Source organism: Rhineura floridana, chromosome 6 (assembly GCF_030035675.1).
Source record: "Rhineura floridana isolate rRhiFlo1 chromosome 6, rRhiFlo1.hap2, whole genome shotgun sequence".
Classification (NCBI taxonomy): domain Eukaryota; kingdom Metazoa; phylum Chordata; class Lepidosauria; order Squamata; family Rhineuridae; genus Rhineura; species Rhineura floridana.
Genome location: NC_084485.1, coordinates 76,129,018 through 76,148,781, shown reverse-complemented (window position 1 = coordinate 76,148,781; position 19,764 = coordinate 76,129,018). Strand labels below are relative to the sequence as shown.

At 42.7% G+C, this 19,764-nt stretch overlaps 1 protein-coding gene across 1 annotated transcript; it reads left to right on the top strand.

Moving 5' to 3' along the window:
* The first annotated feature begins 3,377 nt into the window (after positions 1-3,377).
* LHFPL5 (LHFPL tetraspan subfamily member 5) lies at positions 3,378-19,418 on the top strand. The gene is made up of 3 exons (XM_061630620.1): positions 3,378-3,789; positions 18,064-18,300; positions 19,402-19,418. Exons 1-3 carry the CDS (start codon positions 3,378-3,380, stop codon positions 19,416-19,418), a joined length of 666 nt encoding a protein of 221 aa, XP_061486604.1.
* Positions 19,419-19,764: the final 346 nt, after the last annotated feature.

Sequence of the window (19,764 nt, the reverse complement as noted above, 5' to 3'; positions counted from 1 at the left end):
TCTTGTCCAGAGTACAGGTTGCACATCAGAACAACCAGATGCTGTGGCACCCCTTTAAAGCATCCCATAGTTTTACCTGATCTACACAATCAAAGGTTTTGCTGTAATCTATAAAGCACAGGGTGATTTTCTTCTGAAATTCCTTGGTCCGTTCCATTATCCAACATATGTTTGCAATATGATCTCTAGTGCTTCTTCCCTTTCTAAATCCAGTTTGGACATCTGGCATTTCTCGCTCCATATCTGGTAAGAACCTTTGTTGTAGATTCTTGAGCATTACTTTACTTGCATGGGATATTAAGGCAATAGTTTGATAATTAGTGCATTCCCTGGGATCCCCTTTCTTTGGAATTGGGATGTATATTGAATGCTTCCAGGGCCATTGTTTAGTTTTCCATATTTCTTGAGAAATTTTTGTCAAAATTTGGATAGATTCTGTCTCAGTAGCTTGTAGTAACTCTATTGGTATGCCATTTGTTCCTGGTGATTTGTTTCTTCCAAGGATTTTAAGAGCAGCTTTCACCTCACATTCTAAAATTTCTGGTTCTTCATCATATGGTTCCTTCGTGAATGAATCTGTCATCCTGGAATCTCTTTTATAGAGTTCTTCAGTGTATTGCTTCCATTTTCCTTTTATTTTATCTTGGTCAGTCAGTGTGTTCCCCTGTGGATTATTCAACATCCCTACTCTTGGTTTAAATTTCCCTTTGATTTCTCTAATCTTTTGGAATAGGGCTCTTGTTCTACCTTTTTTATTATCCTCTTCTATTTTTGTACAATATTGTAGTAGTTCTCTTTGTCCCTACATACTAGTCGCTGTATTATTGCATCTAGGGTTCTAACTGTGTTTGTCTCCTTTTGCTTTTGCTTTCCTTCTTTCTTTAACCATTTAAAAAGTTTTGTCAGTCATCCATTAATGTCTTTCTCTCTTTTTAATTAGAGGTACTGTCTTTTTGCATTCTTCCCTGATAATGTCTCTGACTTCAATCCATAGTTCTTCTGGTTCTCTATCAGCTAGGTTTAAAGCCTCACATCTGTTCCTTATTTGACCTTTATATTCTTCTGGGATGTTATTTAAATTGTATTTTGGCATAATGATTGCTTTGTTGTTCTTTAGCTTTAGTCTGATTTTCAATATTACCAGTTCATTATCTGTACCACAATCTGTTCCTGGTCTTGTTTTCGCAGAAAGTATGGAACTTCTCCATCTTCTGCTACCAATTATATAATCAATATCGACCATTTGGTGATGTCCATGTGTACAGTCATCGTTTTGGTCGAAAAATGTGTTTGCAAGAAACAAATTATTGGCTTCACAGAATTCAATGTCTTTCTCCTGCTTTATTTCTGTCTCCTAAGCCCCATTTCCCCACAATTCCTAGTTCTTCTCTGTTCCCTACTTTTGCATTCCAATCCCCCATGATGATCAGAGCATCCTGTTTGGGTGTGTGATCAATTTCCTCCTGTACATCTGCATAAAATCTCTCAATTTCCTCTTCTTCTGTGTTTACCGTTGGAGCATAGACTTGGATGATGGTTATGTTGATAGGTTTCCTATTAAGTTTCACTGATATCACTTGCTCAGACCTTGCGTTATAGCTCCTAATTGCTTTTGATACATCACTTCTCACTATTAAAGCAACCCCATTTCTTCTTAATTTATCATTTCCTGCATAAAATATTTTGTAGTTGCCTGACTGAAAGTATCCCTTTCCTGTCCATTTTAATTCACTCATGGCAAGTATTGTAATATTGATACATTTCATTTCTTGCTTGACAATTTCTAACTTTCCCTGGTTCATGCTTCTCACATTCCTATTGTGTATGTTGTACAACTCCGGACTATCCTTTCGCATCTGTGCGCTTCAGCCTCTGGGCTTCCTTTCGGCTCTGACCCAATTGCATCATTAGTCACAGTGCTACTTGTACTTGTCCATTGTTCTTCCCCAGTTACTGAATGAGTGACATCTGAGCTGGGGGTCTCATCTTCCAGCACTATCTCATGTTGCATTTTGGATAGTCTATTCATAGGGTTTTCATGGTAAGAGGTATTCAGAGGTGATTTACCATTGCCTTTCTCTGAGTCTGAATGCATCTTATTCTGGTGTCTCAGCTTTGACCATTCCGCCTTGGGTGCCCCTGCTAGGAGCCTAGCCTCTTGGTCTAGCCTCCTGACAGCATTGCTCTCAACTTCTTCAACACTCTCAAACCCCCTCACCACATTAAAGTGTGCATCCTGGAGGGGGACCTGGAAGTACATCCCATTTAATACAATGGAATCTACTTCTAAGTAGATATGCGTAAGATTGAACTGTTAGTGGCCAACAGCTTGATCCTATGCATGATAACTTAGAAGTAAATCTCACTGTGTTCAGTCAGGCTTTCTTTTTAGTAAATGTGTTGGCAACTGAAACCTAAGAGCACTAGCAGAAAAGCCCCCAGCTCAAAAGTACATTTCAACCGTTAAGGTGTTTTAGGCAAGCCACAGTCTCCTGGTTTCATTCCATCCCTAAATCCATCCTTGCAATATGTGGATAATAATACTGACTTACATTACAGGGTCATTGTATGAGTGGCTGAAATGAATGTATGGGCAGTACGTTGAATGCTCAAAACATCCTATATAAAATAGAAGCTAGATTTTAATCTTAAAATCAACAGAAAAAATGGGAAATGTTAAGCATTAAAGTCAACAGAAGTAGCACTCAGCTCATCATTGACAATACACAAAAGGGCGTGTGAATCTGCATCTTGCTGTTTTTTGGAGGTCCAAGGAGGCAACCAATCTTTTAAGTTTATTCTCTCCACAAATTCAAGAAGATTTATCAGTCTAAGAACATGTTGTGTCAAGAGGAAGTAATGTGTGCGACGCAGCAAAATCCTTTATTGAAGGGCAGAGAATCTCCGTGCCGATCAATCCTAACCAGGGCAGTCCACGCCTGCCCTCTAATGCACAACGTAATGGAAACACCACCGACCGCCTTCCGTCTCTTCCTCCGTTCACCTTCTATTGCCTTTTCTCCCTTCGGCGTTCTCCGACGGCCGCTCTCCGTGGTGCTGAAGCAGAACGCGGAGGAAAGAAAAGCCGACCGCGGGCGTTGCTCTTCCACTAACACCGCTGGAAGCGGGAGGGGCTTCCCCTTGAGGTGGCGGCAGCCAGTTAGAAAGCAGCAGGTCTGGGAAGAAGAGCAGGAGAAGGAGGAGGAGGAGGAGCCACGGCTAAGCGCTCCAAAGGCTCTAGCATTCTCTCAATGAGCAGAACCGAAGAGAAACTAAGAGGCATTGTGGCGAGCCAGCGCCTGAACCCGAGGCACTGTGTCCAGTGCTGATTCTCACCACCTGTTTCCTAGAAGAGGCAACCCACCCTCGGAGTTACCATGGCGAAGATGCTACCAGCCCAGGAGGCAGCAAAAATATACCACACCAACTATGTCAGGAACGCCCGAGCCATGGGGGTCCTGTGGGCACTGTTCACTCTCTGCTTTGCGGTGATCATGGTGGTGACTTTCATCCAGCCCTATTGGATCGGGGACAGCATTGACACACCACAGGCTGGCTACTTTGGCCTTTACTCCTATTGCATTGGCAATGCCCTTACGGGTGAACTCATCTGTAAGGGTAGCCCGCTGGACTTTGGCACCATCCCCTCAAGTGCCTTCAAAACAGCCATGTTCTTTGTGGGTATCTCTACCTTCCTCATCATTGGCTGCATCCTCTGCTTCAGCCTCTTCTTCTTCTGCAATGCAGCCACCGTCTACAAGGTGTGCGCTTGGATGCAGCTGGCGGCATGTGAGTTGAGTATAGGGAACCTAGGGGATAGGATGAGACACCCCTCTAGGAGTCACACATCTGAGCAATGGTCATAGCCTCAAAGCCAAGGGATATCATTCTTTGGGACAACATTGCTCCTTGCCTCTGTCTTCCAAGGGTCACCTGTGTACAGATCATTCAAATCTGCCAGTGGCCGTTTTGGATTAAAACTACATTGGCAACAACAAAGGCAAGTTTTGAAACATTACATTACTGCTGAGGCTCCCAATAAAATACAGTGGTAAGTGAACGTGGTATTACAATGTAAGTATCAGAGGGAACAATACATCTCCAACATCTTATATAAGCTGTTGCCCATATCACATGGAGACAGACCCAGATTTGTCTCTGAAGGGAGCTGCAGCTAATATTACTGCCTGATTAGTGTACTTGTATGTTTCATATGATGTCAAATGCATCCTTCAACCATTGATATTTTGTTATTTTTTTAAATGTTCACTTAAATATGCAATATGTGAAGTGGCCCATAGGCACATCTTTGTCTTAAATTTCCAGAGGGGTAACCAGGTTAGTCTTTTTCAGTAAAAGCAACAAAGTCTTGGGGCACCTTGAAGACTAAGGCTGCAATCCAAAACACACTTATCTGGGAGTAAGTCCCATTGAACTCAATAGAGCTTACTTCTGAGTAGACATGTATTGGATTGCACCTGACACATTTATTATGGCATAAGTTTTCCTGGACTACAGACCACTCCATCTCTTTGTTGTTTTTGTCTTCAGTGCCCTGTGCTGGAGTAGGATACCAAACTATTTTTAAAGGAGAGAAATGAGCAAGATATCTGAGACCAAACAAAAAGAGAAAGCAGGAAGGCCAAACAGGAAGAGTGGAATATAATCACAGCAAGAGTGACATGATGAACTAGGTAATGTGGGTAGCAGAATTCTGAACAGAGATTATAGGTTAATGGTTTGGTTTGTCCAGGGTTAGCTTAAAATACCACTTTGTTATCAAGCAGAAACTGTTGAGAAATAGTAATCAGCAAATTTCAACACTAGAGATATTTATTATTATGATTATGATGAGAAAAAAGTGGAACAAAAATAAAGCTGGGTGTCTTTAAGGATAACAGACTGCACTAGCTGATGAGTTTACCAAGAGTGTAAAGAGTAAAAGGAAAGAACCAAGAACAATATGTAAGTCTGAGAACTTCCCCAAGGAGGGGTAGAGAACTCCAATTAAAGAACCCAGTTTCAAGTTTCAATATACAGAAGCATATTTGCTGATGCACATCTTAAAGTTAATAGTGGCAAATTCACTTTTGTGTGTGCAGTTATATTCCCCCCTCCACCTGTGGGACAAAGACAAATGAGCTGCAGTATTTAATGTAAATGAAGGAGAGAAAGGTATTGATAAGATGTATATTGCAACCTCCCATCTCTCTAACAAACACATTCAAACCAGGGCATGTGTTAGGTGGTGACTTTCTACTCTACCTAGATTATCCTGTTTAATCTGATGTTTACTTGAGGAATAAGAGTGATTGCCTAATGAAGACTTGTTGGTGATGGCAATGCCTGAGACAAGGCACAGCTAGGATTCTGTGCAGTTTTTATATATGCTCAGAATCCTGCTAGGTCTGTGTGATTCCACAGGAAGATGCTGAAATCTAATAGAGATACTTGAAACCTTTTGAAATATTTATGCCAAAGAGAAAAGTTGATAGGCTTGTTACATTGCCTGCAGAATCCTGATTCAACACGTAGAAAATGCCTGAGAAAATACATTGAGTCAAAGACACTGTCAGTATAAACCATGATGAACAACATTGTGGAAGGGTTAACGTTGGCATTTGAAATAAGCAATAAGGAAAGCAATGGCATTAGGGAAGGCTGTAATTCCAGCTGGCTCCAAAACAGTCTTGAAAAGGCTCCAAGTAGCTCGCAGTGGTCAAAAAGCAGAAACACTGGAGGAAAACAAAGGTACAGGTAAGTGGTGTGAGCAGGGTTGTATGTACCATTATTTCATGCAAGCGCAGAAAAGCCACATAGTGACTAGGTTACAGAGCTCAGCACTGGAGTGGTGGTGGTGGTCTTCAATGTTCATTCACACAATCTCCTACCTGAGGCAGGCCCAAGATATTTTGCTGCCTGAGACGAAGGACAAGTTGGTGCCCCCCTCCATTCCCCGCACCTGGATTGATAGCTGAACCTTACTTCATCACTGGCATTGAGACAACATCCTCCACCACACCAGAGGGCAACATGCTTAATTAAGGAGTGCAGGGTAGGTCATGGAGCAAGCACACTGTTCTAACACTGTACTGCTGATCTCCACCCCCTCCACCAGCATGTGCATGAGGTAGCTGACCCACTCTGTCTAATGATAGGGCCAGTCCTACTCCTCGCTTTCATAGAGGAATGGAGAATCTTTTTTCTGTCAAGGGCTGCATCCTCTCAGCAGTTATCTGTTGAGGACTGCATATCAGCAGTGGGTGGGGCAGGAGCTAGTGGTGGGCAGGACCGATGTCAAATGCAGGCCAGTGACAACTTCACAGAGGACGAGCCTATCAATGGCTACTAGCCATGATGGCTATGTTCTACCTCCACTGTTGGAAGCAGCATGCCTTTGAATAGCAGTCACTGGGGATCACAAGTGGGGAGAGTGTTATTGCACTCATGTCCTGCTTAGGGGCTTCCCTTAGGCATCTGGTTGGCCACTGTGACAACAGAATCTTGGACTAGATGTGCCTCTGGTTTGATCCAGCAGGACTCTTCTAATATAGGGCACTCCCCTTTCATGCTGTTTTTCCTCTTCTTTCCATCTGTATGAATTAAGGTGAGGGCTGTAGTGCCCCAGCTCTGTTTTATATCTTAAAATGGGTGGACAATGCCTGGTAAAGTCTCTGGGGCCATATACTGTATATGTCCTTGCATGATACTTAATAATCAAAGAGTTGTGACCAATTTTCTGTGAGCAGCAAACACTGGTTTTTATGGCTTTATGCCATATCATATAGTCTGCTTTTGAACAGGTCCACCCACCCTGCTTTCAAATAGAGTTCATCACATAAAGGTCCCTCTTCAGTTCACTCTGCAAATTCTCTTTCTAGTTACTGGCCAAAGCATCTGGCCCTTGCTCTCCCCGGGCTTTGGGCCTGAGTGTTCTACCCTGTGCTGATGGGCAGCGTTATCTATATTGGCTCACTGTTCCCAAATACAGAAGGGCCTTTACTTTGGCCCGTTTTGATACCCTTCCCTCCAGATTTCTTGAAGGTAGATTCAATAAGACTCCAAGAAGTCTTAGGTATTGTCCATGTAATGCCCACGAGACTGAGACGGTTTCCCACGTTTTATTCCACTGTAAATTTTATGATCATGTCAGAAATGATCTTTTATCTCCAATTTTTTTAACCTTTCCAGGCCGATCTAAAAATATACTGTTAATTCTTCTTCTACAGGGCACTGACAAATTTATTACCCTTTCTGTAGGCAAATTTATAAATCAGGCCATGTAGATAAGGAAGAATTTGCTTGGTACGAAGTCTTGATTTTATGTTTCTGTATCCTGTTATGTATGTATTTACTTACTTTTTTCTGTATTTTATCTTTTCGATTGCTGAGGTCTGTCGACTATGCAATAAAGAATTCATTCAAATTCTCTTTCTCCTCTCCCTCTCCAAACTTTGTTGGGAGATTGGTTAGGACAGTTTGCAGAACTGTCTTACAAGTGCTGGCTGGGATATGCAGCAATGACACACAGATTACACAGTCTCTCTCCATTTATCTCTTCAGCCAATTTGCCTCTTTAATGAAACAAAGGATTTGTATTTTTAAATTAAACGGGTTGGCATATGGCTGAGAGGTTACCTTTCCCATACTTACATGTCAAAGCAAGATAAGGTGGCTAATTGTTACCTTACAGTCCACTGTCACAACAGACCAGCAGTGTAGTGGTAAATTCAGCAGTGCAGGGTCCCTTCATGATAGTCACAGCCATACCCCTCCCCCTTTTTTGCTGCTGGGTTGAGAATAAGATCCTTGTTAATTTCTTTTCCCCAACAACAACAGGAGTCCCTAGGAGCCAATAAGCATGAAAGGGGAGAGTGTTGGCTATTGAAAAGAGGCTTCTCAGTGGCTGACTCGCCTCCTTTTACTCTGATTGGCTCCAATCATTAGGAAAGGGCAAGGAAGCATGTTAGAAGACTCTTCTCTGTGGCTAACACACTCCCTTCATGCTGATTGGCCTGTAGGATACTGGAGACATAGGGATCCTGCTGGGACCCTGCTCCCAAAAAAGGGGCCTAAGACCCCCCAGAACCATGGATAATTACACCCCTGTGTGAGACCAAGAATAATCTCTTCTCAGATCTGGACAGCAGGGCCTAATCATGCAACCTTTTAACTTTATTTTTTTAAAAGATAATTATTTTGCTCACTTAAATCCAATTCCCACTAGGGGGAGTTAAAGATTAAAATGAGCTGAAAGAGAATGAAGAATCCCTGGAGAGCTCAGGGACTCCTGGCTCACCTCCGTCTTCCTTAGTATAAATGATCACCTGATGAAGGGCAATGATGACATGCTGTGATGGGTGGGGTCTACAGTTCCATAGTGACACAAAGTGACCTATGACTGACTCTAGACATAGCCAGCAAAGGATGTGAGGCTGGCATACCTGGAAAAGTAGTTGTTTCATAGTGTAACAATCCCGAGATAACTTTTAGATCTTGTGTTAAGCATGTGTGCACAGTAATGATAGATGAACGGTGGCTAGAAACTGTAACTACTACCTTGTGAAAAGGGGTTCTTTTACTTTAGACATTACTCTAGCTTTCTGTTTAGGGACTAGGAATATCATTTCTGAAAAAGTCCTGGGCTTGGTGAGAAGGTTAAAGAATTATTGAGGTCCTGCTATTGAAAGAAATCACCCATGCTTCTACTCAGTAAGTTTTTTTTTTTAAGCAGTCTCTCATTGCTACCACTGCACCAGCATGCCACTAAAGAATTCTGCTACTACTCTTTCCCAAGCTTAGGTAGTCTTGCAGGCAGCTTATTTTAGCATGCACACTCAGCATTTGTCTGCCTTCCCTTCTCCTTGCCTTCATTGCACTTGAGTAGGCTGTCCTTTGGTAGGATTGATGGACATTGTTAAGAGTAGGAATATGGACCAGTTGCTGCCCTGGCCAGGGGTGGGTGGAATTCTGAGATACGTAACTGATGGGTGTAAAGAGAAGGTAAGGGGTGGGAAACTTGGGAGATAAATAACCACATCCATTATATTCAAGACCAGGCGTATCAAACAACAAATTATTCAGTTAAATAATTTGGAAGAGACTTATCCCATTTAGATGGCTAGCAATGATCAATTTACTCAGGACAAAACCGGTATAATTCATGAGTTGGTGTACAAAACTGCTGCCATGTTGACCTCCAAAGATTCAAAATAAGGAGTATTGATCTATTTATAACACTGCCTTGCGTCATGTTGGAAGTGGGCAAGAGCAGCTGCTGTTTTGTTATTTTGTTTGTGTTCCAGAAGGGAGTTAGGCTCCTCCAGATAGCTAGGCTTGACTACCTTTACCTGTGAGGCTCTGACTGACTTCCTTCCGTTAGACTGATATGTCTTGGGGAAGCTTATCTGCCCCTCCTCCTTCCGCCCTTCCCTTTTTTTCTTCTTTCGACTGTCCTTTGTCTCTGCTGTCACTCTCTTGAGCCATGAGGGCAACTCCCAAACCTGGGTGTTGCGCCTCCAACATAGTTAGTTAGAACTAGGTATGCCTTTCTATCTACTATGTATTTCTATAAATAAAGTAGCTTTTCTTATTTTATGAAGTCTTAAGTCTCAGTGATCTTAATGCAGGGTAAAAGCCTGCTACTTAGGTAAATGCACACACTGGCACACACGCATTTCAGACCGTTGACGTTCTCTGCTAACATTTATACCAATTTACACAACACATCGCTATAGGGGCTATTCAGTCATGCACAACTTTTCATCTTAGTCTCACACATCATCATTGAATCCATTTAACTTGAAGCAGGAGGGTCATTAAGCATACTTACCAAAGACTGACAGAATTGCAAGTGATCTCAGGGTGTGGAGCATGAGCCATTACTTTCTGAATAAAGAACATGAGCCACTGCTTTCTGAATAAAGAACATCTCTACATTTCAGTGTAATCTGGGAGAGAAGGACAAACCATCCTCTGTTTGTGGCACTGGAGATCACTTCCTAGCCATTAACACTTTCACACCTGCAAATTCCAGCAGGAACACTAACTAATATCTACAATGGCAAGATATAAGGATGGTAATAAAGAGGAACAATAAACAGGGACTCCTGTTCGACCCCTTGGCCATTGACCTATGGGGTCCCTCAGGGTTCAGTTTTGTCCCCCATGTTATTTAACATCTATATGAAACCGCTGGGAGAGGTTGTCCGGGGATTTGGGGTTCGGTGTCATCAGTATGCGGATGACACCCAACTCTATTTCTCCTTTCCACCTAAAGCCAAGGAAGCTGTCCTGGTCCTGAACCAGTGCCTGGCATCAGTGATGGACTGGATGAGGGCAAACAAATTGAAACTAAATCCAGACAAGACGGAGGTGCTCCTGGTCAGTCGAAGGGCAGATCAGGGAATAGGGATTCAGCCTGTGCTCGATGGGGTTACACTCCCCCTGAAGACACAGGTTTGCAGTTTGGGTGTGCTCCTGGACTCTGCTCTGAACTTGGAGGCCCAGGTCTTGGCCGTGGCCAGGAGTTCCTTTGCCCATTTAAGACTAGTGCGCCAGCTGCGCCCGTTCTTGGAAATGCCTGATTTGACTATGGTGATGCATGCCTTAGTTACATCCCGTTTAGATTACTGTAACGCGCTCTACGTGGGGCTGCCTTTGAAGACTGTTCGGAAACTTAAACTGGTACAAAGAGCTGCAGCCAGAGTATTAACAGGGGCTGGTTACAGGGAACATACAACTCCCTTGTTACAACAGCTCCACTGGCTGCCAGTTTGTTTCCGGTCACAATTCAAAGTGCTGGTTTTGACCTTTAAAGCCCTATACGGCCCAGGTCCAGGCTATCTGTCAGACCGTATCTCCCTATACAAGCCTGCCCGGGCCCTGAGATCTTCAGGAGAGGCCCTTCTCTCAGTCCCAACACCCTCGCAAGTGCGATTGGTCGGGACGCAAGATAGGGCCTTCTCGGTGGCTGCTCCTAAGTTCTGGAAGTCCCTTCCTAGGGAGGCACGAATGGCCCCCTCCTTGCCATCCTTCCATCGGCAAGTAAAGACTTTTTTATTCTGACAGGCTTTTGGGATAGAAGGTGTTTAGGTTTGGGCTTTACAAGGCTTGTTTTAATGTTTTATATTATTATCTGTATTATTTTAAATTGTTTTTAGATTTTTAAGTGCCTTTTATGGTTTTAAGGTTGTGCATAGTTTAATTGCATTTTAATTGTATGTTTTTCTATGTTTTTAACTACACGTAGTTTTATTTGTAAGCCGCCCTGAGTTCCAGTTTGGAAAAAGGGCGGGGTAAAAATAAAGTTTCAATTTCAATTTCAAGTTCCTGGGAAGCTAATAAATCACAGTGCTCCTGCTGTCTCTTCTCCCCATGCCACCTTAAAAGTCCATCACAAGGAGAAAGTGGTGCCAGAGAGTCGTCATCATACTATGGAAGTCTGTAGTCTAGGCTATCCCTAATGCCAGAGATCAATCATGTCTGCAAGAAAGAGGGCAGCACATTTATTGACTGCATGAAAGATAGCTCTGCAGCAGAGATTATACGGTCACTTGATGCACTGGTGTATAGAATATCATAGTACTATAAGAACATAAGAACATAAGAAGAGCCTGGTGGATCAGGCCAGTGGCCCATCTAGTCCAGCATCCTGTTCTCACAGTGGCCAACCAGGTGCCTGGGGGAAGCCCGCAAGCAGGACCCGAGTGCAAGTACACTCTCTCCTCCTGAGGCTTCCGACAACTGGTTTTCAGAAGCATGCTGCCTCTGACTAGGGTGGCACAGCACAGCCATCACGGCTAGTAGCCATTGATAGCCCTGTCCTCCATGAATTTGTCTAATCTTCTTTTAAAGCCGTCCAAGCTGGTGGCCATTACTGCATCTTGTGGGAGCAAATTCCATAGTTTAACTATACGCTGATAAGTACTTCCTTTTGTCTGTTCTGAATCTTCCAACATTCAGCTTCTTTGAATGTCCACGAGTTCTAGTATTATGAGAGAGGGAGAAGAACTTTTCTCTATCCACTTTCTCAATGCCATGCATAATTTTATACACTTCTATCATGTCTCCTCTGACCTGCCTTTTCTCTAAACTAAAAAGCCCCAAATGCTGCAACCTTTCCTCGTAAGGGAGTCGCTCCATCCCCTTGATCATTCTGGTTGCCCTCTTCTGAACCTTTTCCAACTCTATAATATCCTTTTTGAGATGAGGCGACCAGAACTGTACACAGTATTCCAAATGCGGCCGCACCATAGATTTATACAACGGCACTATGATATCGGCTGTTTTATTTTCAATACCTTTCCTAATTATCGCTAGCATGGAATTTGCCTTTTTCACAGCTGCCGCACACTGGGTCGACATTTTCATCGTGCTGTCTACTACAACCCCGAGGTCTCTCTCCTGGTCGGTCACTGCCAGTTCAGACCCCATGAGCGTATATGTGAAATTCAGATTTTTTGCTCCAATATGCATAATTTTACACTTGTTTATATTGAATTGCATTTGCCATTTTTCCGCCCATTCACTCAGTTTGGAGAGATCTTTTTGGAGCTCTTCACAATCCCTTTTTGTTTTAACAACCCTGAACAATTTAGTGTCGTCAGCAAACTTGGCCACTTCACTGTTCACTCCTAATTCTAGATCATTAATGAACAAGTTGAAAAGTACAGGTCCCAATACCGATCCTTGAGGGACTCCACTTTCTACAGCCCTCCATTGGGAGAACTGTCCATTTATTCCTACTCTCTGCTTTCTGCTTCTTAACCAATTCCTTATCCACAAGAGGACCTCTCCTCTTATTCAATGACTGCTAAGCTTCCTCAGAAGTCTTTGGTGAGGTACCTTGTCAAACGCTTTTTGAAAGTCTAAGTACACTATGTCCACTGGATCACCTCTATCTATATGCTTGTTGACACTCTCAAAGAATTCTAATAGGTTACTGAGACAGGACTTTCCCTTGCAGAAGCCATGCTGTCTCTGCTTCAGCAAGGCTTGTTCTTCTATGTGCTTAGTTAATCTAGCTTTAATAATACTTTCTACCAGTTTTCCAGGGACAGAAGTTAAGCTAACTATGATCATGTGGCTGCTTTAGAACATCAGTTGCTGCATGTCACAGAAAACAGCATTCACAACGTAGAGTAACACTTGCCAGTAGTGACTAATGCTTGCATAACCTGGAAGACCTTATGCTAACATACAAATAAAGATTAAATGTCAACAGAGGCACTTTTAAAAGTCTCACTCAGAAGAAGGCTGCATCAACACAGTGCTACATAAATATACTCTATTGCATAACTAAGCAGCAATCCTAGTTTATTTGGTTTTGTTTTTAGCCTGGATTGTTTGGATGAGTCAACTTGAGCTCTTTGTTCCATAAGGCACATCTGTTCTCTTTGTAGGGGAGACTGATGATCTGTAGGTGTCTTGTGGATGGATGGCTGATCTTGGTACAGGCTGGACTAGATGTCATTTTGATCCTATCCAAATCTTGGATTCTGTTTCTAAGGGAATATGAACACTGCAAGTATATGTTACTTTTATATCACTTTCAACTATCATGGCTTCCCCATAGAATAAAATGAATTGGAGTTTGATGAGGTGCCAAGAGAGATCCATAACTCTCACAGTTACAATGTCCAGGATTCACCAAGGAGCAGGAATTGATAAGCCCATCAAGTTAGCTTATATGTTTTGCCAACAGGCAAGAAAGATTTGGGATTTCAGAAGACAATGAATCAAACTGGTGGAAGAAGATTAACTGTTTTGTTGGAGATAATGGTATAACATTGAGTTGCAGGCAAGCATTAAAGCAATAAAACAGAGGTAAAAGAAGCTAATGAGTCTCCCTCCCTGGTCTTACGTTCGCCTTTAATTGCTGGAAGCCCCAGAAACAGCAACAGTGAGATCCCTGTGACCAATTTCTTATACAGCACCCACCAGTCTGTATCGAAGCTTCCTGATCAAGATCTAGGGGTCTTTATTTATACCCCAAAAGAGCAAGATGTGGGCACAGGATTGCACCTGGCTATACCTGTGAGATATTTATCTTTACATGGATCTCACACCTCTGTCTTTTGTTTATCACTTCTGCTGGGCAATGTCCTTGAGCTTTGCTGCAGCCTGGCCTGAAAACACAGCTTTGAGGCTGCGTTCCCAGCCCATGGCAGCGTATGTGAAAACAACTTCCTGGATGAGCTCAATGGCGTCCACTGTCTGTTTTGGCTCAGTAAAGGCCTTTTTGCAGCTTTTTGTACTGTTATGTTCAACATAGGCAGAGTGAGAAAACCTGCAAATTGAGTTTACTGGCTAAACAGAGATTCTGAGACTCCTGTACAGGCTGAGAAAGCAACAACAAACCCAAGAGCAGGGCAGAGCAGGGGTGTAAGACAAGAGTTTGGGACAGGGGAATGGAGCATGCCATGCTAATTCTCCTTGGTTACATTGAGATGTCTTACAGTTATTTCCCAATACGCTATACCACACACACATACAATGTAGATAATATGCCCTAACACAATTACTATTCACTAACAGGCAAAAAACCCTTGTGGTTTAAGAACGTACCTATAGCCAACAGATATTTCTATCAAACTTTAAAAAGCAGGGAAATTGGGCAGCTATAGTGAATGCACCAGAGGAGCAGGAGACCTGGCTGATTACAATATGTTGCTATTTAAGCAATGACTGTAGCTGTTGGAAAGAACAAACTTGGCCTACCCAAGATGCATGTGTCCAGCCTGCTATGTTTAAACCACTTCATTTAAGGAAAGGTGGGCATGGTCAATTAAAAACATACAGCACACCTAGAAATTTGCTAGAATATATTTCACCTCCCATTGTTTTATCTTGTGCAAACTGAGACGCTCTGGATGTCCACTGGAGACTATTCTGCAGAATAGTGAGTGCTATTACTCCACAATTGTTTTTGGAGTTTTTAGTGTATATTTTGCAAAGTGTTGCTGTGCTTCACATATTCACAGAAACAGCAAAAGAAACCTCATGATTTACCATAGGAAACTTCACTAAAATTGCAAAGTAAATCAAACATATTTAAAGTGACTATCTCACCTATATCAACTGTATTTTAATATTGTTGCTTCTTCCCTGCTAAAACAAGATCAGCACAGCACATCTTTTTTATTACATGGGCTGATTGCAGGTGTTGCCACCACTCACCATACGCTCAGAGGCACGTTACCAAATTCTTGCAAGCTACACAGGAAGTGGATTGGACTGTGAAAGACCAACCCAAATTGTGTTTGCATTTTGACAAATTTGTAGGGTAGAACAATATCTCAGAGAGGTCAGGTCTATATTCACTATAGCTGCCCAATTTCCCTGCTTTTTAAAGTTCGATAGAAATATCTGTGGGCTGTAGGTACGTTCTTAAACCGCAAGTTTTTTTGCCTATTAGTGAATTTCTCTGCTTTTTAATCTGGGATATAAGAAATGGGATCCTGTGCAAGTTTACTGAGAATGGATTGATCATTTGCATGCTTATTGAGTTCAGTGGGATTTACTCCCCTGCAATCATGCTTAGGATAAGTTAAATTGACCACAGGGGATGTGGAGGGGAAGAGGAGGAGGGAGGGAAGGGCAGAGGGGAGGACTGGGATGGGAGCAGGCAGGAGGGGGAGGGGAGAAGGGCAGGTTTGATTATTTGCATGCTTATTGAGTTCAATGGGATTTGCTCCCATGCAATCATGGTTAGGATAGGTGAAACTGACCATGGGGAAGGAGGAGGGGGGAGGAGAGGGAAGGAGAAAGGGAGGGTAGAGGGGAGCGGAAGGGGGAAGAGGAGGGGCAAAAGGGAGGTGATGGGAGGAAGGAGGGCAGGTTAGGTTTGATCATTTGCATGCTTACTGAGTTCAATGGGATTTACTCCTGTGCAATCATGCTTAAGATAGGTAAAACTGACCATGGGGAGGGGGAGAGGGAGTAGGGGATTGGAGGGGAAGGGAGGGGGAAGGGAGAGTGGGTTTGATCATTTGCATACTTTTTGAGTTCAGTGGGATTTATTTCTGTGCAATCATGTTTAGGACAGGTGAAACTGACCTTGGGGAGGGGCAGGGAGGGGAAGAGATTAGGTGGGTGGGCACTGGGCAGAGGGGAAGCCCCTTTCCTTTCCAAAAGGAAAACATAGTGAACAGTATCATTGCTTTTCAGCATTTCCCCCACCTTTTTATTCTACAGCAAACACATGTAGCCTCCCACCCAAATTTAAACAAAAGCTGCCCCTGGCCACATCCACACCAGACCTTTATTTCACTTTATACAGTCATGGCTCCCCCACCCCCAAATCCTGGGAAGTGTAGTTAGTGAAGGGTGCCGAGAGTTGCTAGGAGATGCCCTGTTCCCTTCGCGGAGCTTCAGTCAGAGCGGCTGTTAAACCACTCTGGCCACTGGAGCTCTGTCAAGAAAATAGGAGTCTCCTTTCAGCACCCTTCACAAACTACACTTCCCAGGATTTTTGGGGGGAAGCCATGACTGTATAAAGTGAAATAAAGGTCTGGTGTCGGTGTGACTGATTAGGCAAGCCAAGCAGCTGTGAGTCTGGCTTTTAGAACACACTGACAGTTGGTTGTTACTGAGCATACCCAACATAATCATTGAGTTCAATGTAAAATTTCTTAATTAAAAATCAGCTAGGCATTTTTTAAACTTTTAAACTGCAGTAGATGAAGGTCAGAGTATGGGGCAAGGTCAGTAATAGGATTATAGGTACACAGTGAACAAGTCTGATTTTTAATTAATTTCAACAAATTATGAGAACTCAGAGAAAAAAGTCCAAAAGGGCTCTGGGTTTCCCCCTCTTTTTACACTTTGAACTCTCCGTTCTCTGTTTTGTGTATCACCATGAAAATTTAAAGGGCTGTTAAGCAAGCGTATCTGAGTTCAGGACTATAAGTTTTGGAAGGTTTTATTTTGAAATCAGCTTATGGAAAGCATCAGAATGGCATGGGGGGTATTTTCAATTTAACACTGCGGAATGCAAAAAATCTACACTGGCTATAGTATACAGCCACTCATGGCTGTATAATAGGCGATATATAGCCAGTGCCAATTTGAATCTAGGGATCTCCTGTTGGATTAGAATGTCTATGTAGTGTTAGAAATATATATATGATTGTGCTGCAATTGACATTTTGCATCCCTCTTTAGGCTGGATCATATTACAAAAGGGATCTATGCAATGTGCCAAGTTGCCTCTGTCAACAATTAGTTGTGATGGCACAACTCAGATTCTACAATTGCCGAATTATCACTGGATGCTACTGTATCTGCATAGAGGGTGTGGTCCACACACTACTGCTCTCTATGGTGAATGTGCCCCTGGGCATTGCTGAAGCACATTCCATGGAGTCCTTTTGTAATGTGTAAAGTGGCCTCTAAGTTTAACAGTGACAAAATGTTATCTCAGATATCTAAATAAAATTGCCATGAATAATGTAAGTGGTCCCAAGGGAAGTAATTTTGAATTGAAGATCATGTTGCACATACTGATATTGGAATTGAAAAGTGTTGCCAAGGCAACAAAGAAAGAAATGTTGTAGAACCACATCTAGCAACTCAGTAGCCTGAACAAGGAAGACTGTTATTCTTAAGAGATGCTGTAACCATACCCATTAAATGTATAATATATGGGCAGATGTCACAGGCATAATAGATTCATACACGCTTAGGGAAACAGTTCAGATAATATAATGTATAAGCCATATAGGTTATGTTCTAGAAAAGCAAAGTGCATCCTACAAGGAGAATGCATACTTTGTGATCTTTGTGCCGCCCTGGGCTCCTACTCGGAGGGTGGAATATATATACAAGGGCTTCCAGAAACTGGACCTTGATTCTGAAATTCAGCTTGGGATTTCACACATTCAAACCATCACTAGTTAAGCTAACTCCCCTCTCAAAAACATTAACAAAATTAGAATTACATTCACAAGCCTGAGTAATGTGATCACTCTGTATTGACATCAGGCTTGAATGAGACAAGATGCCATCATGCATGGTTTGCAGTCATGTATTTTGAAATCATAAGACCATCTCCTCCTGCAGGTGCAGGCTTGTCAATAGGCTGCCTGCTCTATCCTGATGGCTGGGACTCCCCTGAAGTGAAACGTATGTGTGGCGAGAAGACTGACAAATACACACTGGGGGTATGCACCGTGCGCTGGGCATACATCCTTTGCATCATTGGGATCCTGGATGCTCTCATCCTCTCCTTCTTGGCATTTGTGCTTGGCAACCGGCAAGATAATCTCCTTCCATCTGACTTCCAAGTGGAAAATAAAGGTAACCCTTTTGTTTACATGGAACATCTCACAGGGCAGACACATGCCTGGTAGCACCCCGTCAAACTACCAGTCCCAGATAACAGAGTAGGCATGCAATAAGAACTGCCAGGACTATGGGAAATGACCAGGGAAAAACATAGCAATAATTGAGCTCAGCTATATGGTATTAAAGCCAGTAGCAGCATTCAGGCGTTATAACCTCTGCATAGCTTATTCAAATGAGTGCTTATGCAGAAACAGGAACCTCAGTGAACCTTTTGACTTGGTTTCAATTATTATCTTTCTATCCTATCATTCTTCCATGGTGAAACTCAAGCTGGCAGGTAAGAGTTGCCAGCTGGTCTTCCATTCAGATCCCGACCAGGTCTGCTTTACTTCAGCACAGTTGCTCCATCATGTGCCCTCAGATCAAGTGATGAGAGGCAGTTGTACTCAGTCTTTGTGCACTTAACTCTGATGGTATAGGGAGAAACCAAGAATTTAATGGAGAGCACTTGCTTGGTGTGCACGTCTCGTCTTCACAACCACACCACTGAAGAACAGCCTGTAATGCAATTGCTTCTGCATGAATGCCAAGAACGCAAGCACATGTAAATCCAAGCAAGCTTCTAGTACTTGTCGCTGACTGTCCCCTGAAAGATACTTCATTTTTGCTAGACTTTAAAAAGCACTGCAATAGCCCCATGCACATATGACCCTTTTGTCATCGCATGAGGCCCTGGCCATCCATAGAATTCAGGTCTCGTCAGTTGTGGTAAAGCCGATTCAGTTCCAGTCCAGTCCTTACTGGTACATTAGGTATTAAACTGAGCTGATTGTCACTAACTGCTAGAACCTGGCAGATAGATATAGAAAGAGTGACACACTCCTCTGCATATATAATTGTGGCTACTGATAGCTTTCAATTTAGTACTAGAGGTTCAGGCTGCGCATCACTCATTTTCTCCCCCGCCCCCCCCCCCCGGTAAATTCAAGCTCATGCATGACTTGCATTTAAGCCATGAAAGCAGATCTGTTCCCCAAGTATCAGTCACAAGGCCTGGACTATTTTCCTGGATTCTTTTCAGGTTCAACATTTGAATGTTCTTTTGTCTTGCAGAAGAAGGAAATGAATGAAGACTGGGTGATGTACACATTCCAACTTTTCAGCTGGATTCCAGAAGGCTGCTTGACGCACCTGGCCACCAAGCTTTTACTAGTTACCTATAAATATTCAACTGTGCTATGATGACACAAGAGCAAAGCAACACCACAAAAGGGGGGAAATGACCCCATTTGCAAAATTGCCCCTTTTTTCTCTAGAAAGATTAGACTTGCTAAGAATTATACCCAAATTTTCTCGGAGAATCTAAGATATACTATGCAAGAATCAACATATAAATATTTATAATGAATATAAATATTAATATAAGTTTTTAAACTGAGGTATCAAATCAAACAAGAGACAATGCAGGTATACAAA